The sequence below is a fragment of the Pholis gunnellus genome (assembly GCF_910591455.1).
Source record: "Pholis gunnellus genome assembly, chromosome: 3".
Taxonomy (NCBI): Eukaryota; Metazoa; Chordata; class Actinopteri; order Perciformes; family Pholidae; genus Pholis; species Pholis gunnellus.
The window spans coordinates 17,275,523-17,284,795 of NC_136529.1; the positions used below are offsets into that span (position 1 = coordinate 17,275,523).

The 9,273-nt window shown below is 38.5% G+C and overlaps 1 protein-coding gene across 3 annotated transcripts; it reads right to left on the bottom strand.

The window, feature by feature from the left end:
* Window positions 1-1,464: 1,464 nt before the first annotated feature.
* stx16 (syntaxin 16) lies at window positions 1,465-8,199 on the bottom strand. 3 transcript variants are annotated; one of them, XM_079184957.1, is made up of 8 exons: window positions 7,803-8,199; window positions 4,929-5,036; window positions 4,571-4,711; window positions 4,155-4,317; window positions 3,951-4,039; window positions 3,239-3,382; window positions 2,857-2,937; window positions 1,465-2,484 (listed from the first exon to the last, which is right to left on the bottom strand). In XM_079184957.1, the coding sequence occupies exons 1-8, from the start codon at window positions 7,881-7,883 to the stop codon at window positions 2,383-2,385; spliced, it is 909 nt and encodes a 302-aa protein (XP_079041083.1). In that variant the 5' UTR covers window positions 7,884-8,199; the 3' UTR covers window positions 1,465-2,382. The 3 variants fall into 3 exon arrangements, with proteins under 3 accessions (XP_079041083.1, XP_079041081.1, XP_079041082.1); XM_079184955.1 differs by having other exon boundaries at window positions 7,758-8,199; XM_079184956.1 differs by lacking the exon at window positions 7,803-8,199 and having other exon boundaries at window positions 4,929-5,124.
* Between the last annotated feature and the right edge of the window lie 1,074 nt (window positions 8,200-9,273).

Genomic DNA, 9,273 nt, shown 5'->3' on the forward strand with positions numbered 1-9,273 from the left:
TGGACAGTCAAAGGAAGGTCTGTGAGCGTCACGACTGCTCCTGAAAAGATAAGAACATTTGATTCCAATGTGTTGTTGATGAGACTCTCAACTCAAGATGCAATGATATCTTATTTACAGATGGATGCACCACATATAACACATTCAGGTACTGTAAACATATACCAAAAAATAAATCAGGATGTTGTGACAATGCTGAATAAGTGACAGTGGTACGTTTTCAACACTGACTCTATATGAGCAACACCTGGCTGTGGCAGCTGCAGCAGATCAACAGCGCCTCTGGTGGAAGCAGCTGCGAGTTGCATATCTTTGGACTGGAAGTGTGTTTTGAGCATGAGAGTTCACTTTCAGAGTCAAATGAAGGGTCTCTCCAATGAACAAGCAAAGAGCCCGAAAATAACTCTCCTACATAAAGGCTACAAACAGCCAGGACATATTGCCACTTATCATTACAGTGAATGTATTCCTCCGCAGTGCAGACACCATACCGACTACACCGGTCATCTCATATTGATGTTATTTGAATGTAACAACTTAATAACCCATTCATCTTGACCTATAGTCATTTATTTTCACAGCCAGACAACAGTGGCTGTCTTAAAAACGACATATGATCGTATGTTCACTCACTTAAGAGTAGACCTGCAACTAAAGATCATTTTCACGGTCAATCTCTTAATTCTTTACTTTAATTGTTTAGTGTATAAAACATTGAAAAATGTGAATAACATTAGGCCTAGTGGATGTCCCCAAATTGCTTATTTTGTCCTTAAACAGTAAAAAACCAAACAATATTTAATATATGATGCTATAAAACAGAAACGTAGCAAATCCTCACATTTGAGAAGGAGAAACCATCAAATGTTTTGCATTTGTGCTTGAAAAGTGATTTACATAGTCAATTCGTAAAATAGTTGATATAATTTAAAGTAAATTGTTGCAGTTGCATCAATGCTACAATTTAAAACACAAAACACCATGTTCCAGGTTTATTTAAAAAAAGAAGAAAAGAAAAAGTTGCTCTCTCTTCACCTGTTTTGTTCAGAAAACAAAACTTAAGTACAATGACAATTATTTATCACACACAACTCTACATCAATGACAAAGATGATTTAACAGGTGTATAGAGTCGAGTACAGATATGTTAAATAAAGCTCTTAATTTCCACTCGTCAGTCTTTATAGAACACAACATGTAAAGAAGCTCCAACTAAAATGTAAAGTGTCCAATCTGAAAATAAAATAAAAATGATGTCTTCATACGTCTGCTTTCTCAGAGTGGACAATAACTGTTGGGTTTAGACTACAGATACACTTGAATCAATATACAGTACTTCTGTCAGAGACAGACCCTCTTGATTATTTGAAGCTATTGAAAAATAAATAATTATTTTCATCATACAGATGACAGTAGTATTACATCGATAACCCCCCCCCCCCCCCTCCCCTCCCACCTCAGGCCTCAATATGTGCAAACTGCAAGAGTTACAAAAGGTAGCACTTTAAGCAAGGACCATAGAAACAAACAAAAGAGCACTTCATGAAAAGTGCAGCATGTGTGACACGGGTATGATTTTAAAATGACAGGATGAATTAGAGAAAGTTCATGACTGTCTACCAACTCCTGCGGCCGACAATTGAGTAACAATGATCTCAATATTATTTTTAAATTGTGCAGTAAAGGGATACAACAACACAAAATAAAGGTGGTCCTTAAACCAAAGGAATATTTTTGGTACTAAATGATTATTCTAATCATATCTGGTACTGTCCTCATACAAAACATTTTATTTTAGCCTGTCAAGGTAAAATACTGAGCCGGGACAAAGATGTAACGGAGGAATGAAAATCAATTTGAAATAAAATCTACTGCATATTTCTCTTTCACAAACATTCGTTCTTGTCACATCTTTCTCACAGAATCAACATGTTTGCAATGATACTTGGTGGAAATGATGCATTGTCACACAACAATTCATGCTTTGAGTTCAAGCAGAAAACACTCTGCTTTAGCATGGAGACATTGGTAGTCCATTTGTATACACCACAAAGTGTTTTTCTTTTGTTAAGACAAGCACATATGTCAACATAGTGAGGTTCGGCAAAACTCTGTCACAGAGTCTTGGCTATTTGGGCGCCAGTCATGTGCTGAAACAGCCACAGCTCAGACGGATTGTTGATTTTTCTTTCTTTCATCAAAATCAACCACAAAACTTCTCCAAGCTGCCCAAAGTGCACCTGCAACGGGACGAGGAATTATTCTCAACATTTCCTGGTATGAAAAGGCAGTTAGCTTTGTTTTGGGTAGAAACCGAGAGCAAGTCCACACAGACGCACAACAAACACCCACACCGAAAACAAGAGCCGGAGGAATGCATGATTAAAACTTTGTTCCAAAAAGAATAATAATTAGAACGATGACTATGACAAAGAGGATCAAAATGACCAGCATCTTTCTGTTCTTCTTCTGGTACTGTTCTGCCTGCAAAGAAAATGAAAAGAAAATAAGAAGTCAAACACTGCATTTCACTTGCTCTCAATTTAATTAATAAAAGGCATTCAGTGTCTTATCATCATGCAAATTTGAGACCAAACAGATTAGATAACTGTTAATAATATATTATAATAACATAATTGTGTCTTGTAGCATGCTGAAAGTTGCATTTTGTTTTTTCCTTGAGGTGGTTAACATTCATTATTAGCTTCCAAACAAAAGTTAAGTATCTAAACAAACAACCCAGAAAATAAATCTGGAATGAACAGCAATCTGAAATGTAAATTTGGGATAAAAAAACAAATAAATGTTGACAGTCAACAAGCCAAAGTAGTCAAAATGTGTATGAAGACACCTTACCTTTTGTAACTGTTTCATTCCATCTTCTGTTTTCACACAAGCCTGCTCCACGTTGAAGTCAATTCTGTCAAGAACGGTCCCCTAGATGGAGAAGAGGAGGGGCTTCTGTTAGCAGAGGAACGTTTCAGTAGTAGATTCTTTATGAGTTTGGTGTAGCACTGCCACTAACCTAATAACTCTCATTCAAGCTTTGATACGAATACGACATATGAAATGTCAATATGGAGTATATTTTGGAGTCATGAGGGTATAACTCACTCACGCTTGTATGTGGAGGACCAGAGCGTTTGTCTTTGGTACCTCAGTGACTGGACTCGTGCCATAACTATTAACTAAGTCTAATTGATTCTGTGTGTAAGCCTGTCGGGACCGACTCAAATACCTGTTCCACCACCATTCCAGCCAAGTCCCTGAAAATCTCATTCAGATCCGAGATGGACTGCACGATCTGTCGGATCTCCCGCTCTCGTTCTTCCACCATAACAGTGTTCTGCTCAACCAGCATCAGCTGGTCGTCTGTGAAACCCTGAAACAAAAGAAAGAATAAGAAGTAAGTGATTAATTATTACTCTAAATGCAACCACACATGTAGCCACAGCCTCAGTAGATACCGCTCCAGAACAAATTACAGATTTCAATTTTATGTCAAAATTAAAAAGAAAAACAATTAATGCTGCATTTAATTATTCCACTAAGTAGATTTTAGCAGACGATGATGGCGAAAGGACATCCATCTGCACAGCAATGCTGCCCTAAAATGGCTTAATTATACTTGGAAACATTAGTCATCTGATGATATGTAACACACATATATCATATGTGTTGGTAGATATCCTCCTGTCCTGTCCTCTAGTAGGGCTTAATAAAAAGTGACAAAAACTGAAAACGTAATATGTCCAAATGCTTAAATTAAATTTGCTTAACAAAGTTCATCAACAAGTGAGTGTGCATCTAAACTTTTGGGATGTTTGTTTTCTCCTCTGGTCTGTACTCTTATGCTTATAACATGAAGTAACTCTTCTTCTTCTTATTGCACTGCATCAGGACGCCTGAGCCAAAGGAACTGGTGATGGATGTTTTTTAAAGTCGGTCACCTTGTCATATACAGCTAATTCTTCATCCTCTTCCATTAAGGGACCAGAGTCAAAAAAGTGCTTTGATCTCTCCTCCCGATTCTTCATACCTGGAATAAAAACAAAAGACGTGAAAATATCTCGAAGATAAAAGAGACATACCGTTAGTAATGGTTACAAATGTGAAAAGCTATAGTCCAATGCCAGCTTCGCTGCAGTGCTTACGTTTTAGGTAGCCGGACTGTGTGTATCTGAAATTGGTGGACAGCTCCTGCAGGCTCTGAGCCAAGGACGAGACCACGTTCCTCAACAGCCTCTCCTCCTGCTCGGTACAGTGACCACAACGAGACTGCATGCTCGTCACAGCTCGCTGGCATCGATGAAACATCTGCAGACAACACAAAAAGAGTGAGCGAGCAGAAACGAACTCCACGTTTCATTTAAAATTCTTCCCGACACTAAATATTGTCAGATGTGTTTGTATTCACTCCCTCAAACAACCAGAGCATAGACAGTCAAGATTCAATACTGCACCATGCTCTTCTGACTTTGTGCTCAACTAAAAACACATCTGTGTTTAAGGTTTTCTATCTATACAAATATACATTATCTCTATTAACTACACTGGTAAATGATTGTACCTGTGTAATCTCCTGAGTAGTGATTTCTATGGCATGCTCTTCCTCACTACTGTCATCGAGTGTGGGTCGGTTCATATGCTTGTCGTGTAGTACGGCCAGGTCCTTCATCTTTTGCCGAACCCGAGTGATTTCATACTGGATCTGAAAGGAGAAACTCAATGGTTAAAAGCTGTGGGACTTCACTTTGTACACAAACTATTGGGATCGTACAGAAGATTTCACCGGTTTAAGAATACAGGATTCCAAACAGACGCATTTGTGAGCTTTCGGTCTAATAAATAGGGATATTGTATTCGTCGGTCAGCCTTTTACAGATAGGTTTATATATTTCTGATCCAATCCCATGTGTTAGTTTCACCTCATCAACCCCCTCTATCCATTTGGGGGGCAGTTTCTTTGTGACTCCAATGGCCGCTTCAGGATCCAGACTGATTCCCGACACCAGGGCCATTCGATCATCAGCCAGCTGAAAAACACAAACAACATATTGTTCAATTAAAAACATTGCATGTAGTAATTCAACAGGATGATGACGGTGAAGAATTGTATGCATCTTGTGTAATTTATCCACAAAGGGAATCAACAATACCTCATCAAGCTCCTAATGCGATTGGCAGATAGCAGATAGCAGATAGGTCCCATCCAATAGAGGAAGAAGAAGAAAAGGGAGAGAAGGACAGAAGTGACAGAAAGTGAGCCCTGGAAAACATCTGCTGTAAATACCAAACCACAGCCCCCAACAATGAATCCATCAGATGAGAATGATGTACAGCAGAGGTACATCAGGTCTGGCTGTTAATATAAAATCTAATCATTTGTCCTGCGTTTGTGTGAATGTGCGAAAGACTAAAACTGCAAAGATAAATCATATTTATCCAGAAACTAGTTGTACAATAATTCCACTTTAAACATATTAGAGGAAAGAAACAGCAAGAAAAGAGAGAGAGAGAAAGAATGGCTGAGCCTCAAGATCACCCAACACGGCGCAGTTAAACAAAAAGGATATTTTTAATACAATTTAAAATGAGCGGGAAGTTAATATGTGATAGGAAATTCAAAAGACATTGCCTTGTTTTAGATAGTTACGTCTCATGTGTCTTTGGCAAACAGAGTTATTTTAAAGCGGCTTCAGCTAACTAAAATAGTTTTAGTTGAGTCATTGCCTTTTAGTAAATGCAAATATATATTTCAGCCTGTGGATATGTTTGCACAGGATCATTAAACGACAGTAGCATACTGTTGGAACACAACTACAACAAACAAACAGTTGAATTGCTTTTTTTTCCAGTTTTCACTCTGCTCAAAATATACATAAGTGATGAATTTCTAATTTCAACACCAATCATGTACCAACATTTTCTCTGTGACATTAGAGGAGAGTGCAGCAACATTTAAACCAACACAGTTCACAACATGAATGAGCATATGTATGAAGTGTAATACAGGGACAATGGGACCAAACATAAACAGTCACAGTGAAAGACAAACATAATTGTTCATGTAACATTTCTACATCTCCATTTGAGCTACATGACACAATGTGCTTAGATCAGTGTAATAAGTGTCCAGTAACACAGATGTTCTTGGAATTACAGCTCTATTCCAGGATCTGTAGAGATCTTTCACTACGAGACTCCACACTTTCTAGAATTTTCTTTTTTTGCAGGCCACTGACAGCTAAAGACCTGATTAGCATAACGATGGCGACCTATTGGTCAAAAGCCACTAAAGCTTTTCTCCGTGGCTGGTCCATGATATCTACGTCATCTACTGATGTAGCTCTAGTACGAATGCAGGTGACCGACTGAGTAATGAATCAATGAAGTGTTTTGCTCTCAGGAGGAGAAATCACAGACAGTGCAGGAGCTGTGAATCTACTGAACATAGCAGTTGCACTGTCAGACGAACACTTTCCTCAGCTCTGGAGGACAAAACCACAGCATCACTATAGGATTTCCCATCTCTGAGCCTATTTGCTGATAGTCCTGAGGTAAACCCCAGCACATCACTCCACACTGCGTCATACACAGAGATGCACTAACGGACAGTGTCCATCCAGGAGCCACGGCCATTTAAAAAGGTCTCCAATCTTTAATTTAGTTTGTACTGATTTGTTTGCGTCAGAGAACGATCGGCCTCTCCAAGCCATCAGGAGCAGCGGATTAAAGAAAGTTTATAAGAGGAGAAAAAAAGGTTAGGAGAAGAAAGTGTTCAGCAGCATATTTTGGTAAATGTATCCTCAACTGATGGGATATCCTTGTGTTTAGTGACTCCGGGTGTTCAGGCTTTCAGCAATAAATCTATCAGGGAGCATTTAACTGGTTAAAATGTTCTCAGCTGAGTGTGAATGGTTGTGCACACACTGCCTCCTCTACTAGAGACGTAAGGTGAACACTGGAGAGCTGTAAACTGTTCATGATCAAGCGTCATAAACGTGTTGGGGAACGGCAGGACACTGCCTTCACTACCTTGTGCTTTGTAGTATTACAAACTGCTAATAATGACAACACTTTCATATAGGGGTGAATCATTCCTTATCATGTGGATTGGATATTTGGACTTTTTTTTAACAATGTCATGAGTTTTCATAATTGATCCACTAAAGATAAAGACAACTTAATGATTATTAGTATTTCTGAATGACAAGCAGTAGTTTCCAGCTAATCTCCTTGCCTCTGTTTGTGTCATACATGCTAATAAGTCCAGGAGAACACCAGCTATGCTCTAGTGGAACAATGAATTACAGGTGCACAGTTTGATCTCGACTAGATCAAATTACAATGGAGTGACCACAGCACACGTTTTACTAGAGAGAAGCACTATGTGGACATTAAAAAAAAACATGCTTTAACTTTCACAAAAAAAACACCAATTCATTTTACAAATGTATCCTTCATCTTAGAAATGGGGAATACTAACTAAAAGTTAGCTAATTTTATTTACTATAGACATTTAGCTGTTAAGAGCTGAACAATATGCCTGCACACCCCTCTCCATCCTCCTCCATCACCCCGCTGAGTCAAATAAAGCAGTTAGTGCTGAGGTGAACTACTACCGTAATGACAGTACTACTAACACACACACATGTATCTAAACAGCTAGCTAAAACAGCTCAGTGACTGGCTATATGTATACACACACACACACACACACACAGTAAAATGTCAAAACGATGCAGACCACTCACCGCAGCATTGCTACGTGTACTCAGACGGGGGTCGTATGTACTCACTTGCTCAGCCAATATCTGCCGGTTTTGGATCGCATTGTTCCGCATTAACAAGAAGGCATCGGTCAGACGCCTAGTGGCCATGACTGCCTTGTTTGATATATCAATTCAAACTGGATTAAATGCGGATCAGGTGATTTAATAAAAGGATGTCAACTGCCGCTGACCAGCTACTGACACCGCTAGCTTTAGCTTTAGCTTTAGTCCGCGATGAAAGATGAGGAAAACTCGCGATACAGCGCCTGTAGTGGACCGCAAACGACCTCAACGATACTTATCTGTCAGGCATCTCTAATGCTTAAGTTAAAAAAGAGAAACATGAACGAGGGTTTCTTCTCAAATTTGGTAATATAACGTTAGATTAGTGACGTTATTCCGCTTTAGGAAGCTACGGAAGTGGGAAAACGTAAACACCTGCGTGAAGTGCTTCTTCTTCTACTACTTATTTACTGCAGCTGTTGATTGTAACTGAAGCCCTTTATCGCCACCTACCGCCTCGGTTTATAATGCAGGACTAAGCATTATCTCCAGGATTGTTTCACTAAATATGACCTATATAAGCATGAAAGTTCGTGCTTGACCGTTTGACATAACAATTCAAAGCCCACTTACTGGCATGTCCCCAGAGCTTTCAACCATTGTACGCAGTCTTCATCAACAGATGGGATTTGCTCAATTGTCAAGATGGATCTGTTGACTTATGAGCTCAGTATAGCTATTATGATTTCATCCATAGCACTTGAAGGACTTCTTGTCATGTTAAAGTCAAAGATCCCGTTCACTAAAAAAACCTTTTTGCTTATTGTCACATCACTTGGATTTATGAGCTTACTGTGCAGAACGATGTGTGTACAGAGTTTTACACTAAAAAACAGTTACTAAAGTAATCTGCTGAAGGGGGAAGTTTCTCTGTGCTCACCTTAAATCTGAGTTTAAGACGTGTATGTACAAGTATGATTTGTGACATCACAACTCGCTTGAAAGCCAATCATGGTCCATTACGCAAGTGTGAAATTCGAAACCTCAAGTGCACATAAACTGAACATGAACTGTTCCGTGAAGTGGGAGACATCTTGTGTCCAGTAGTTGAACTTGTTTTTTGTTCAATTTTTTGAACAAATATTTACATTTTCATTGATTCTGGATGTATATTTTTATGAATATATGTAATTTGGGATTTTTTTTACGAGGAAATTGTTGTGGAAGAGTATTTTATACATATAATTAAAATATGTCTGGAAGATATGTTTATGCAGCAACGTTCATTTCAAAACAATTCCATTAACATGGTCGACATACTTCCCGAAGAAGAAGTTGTTAAACACATTTCACATGTGATAAATGAATATGACATACATGTGATTTTCAGATCTGTAAAACCCTGTCACATGTTATATCATAGGTAAAACATAATTTCATAAGTGATCAATTTACATAACATGTGGTTTTGAGACAATACTTTGCTCAATACATG

Coding starts and splice junctions, on each gene's coding strand:
- stx16 (XM_079184955.1), bottom strand. CDS start 7,883: ATGGCCACTAGGCGTCTGACCGATGCCTTCTTGTTAATGCGGAACAAT. Junction 2,938..3,238: donor CTGGAATGGTGGTGGAACAG/GTATTTGAGTCG, acceptor TTCTCCATCTAG/GGGACCGTTCTTGACAGAAT. Junction 2,485..2,856: donor GAATGAAACAGTTACAAAAG/GTAAGGTGTCTT, acceptor TTTTCTTTGCAG/GCAGAACAGTACCAGAAGAA.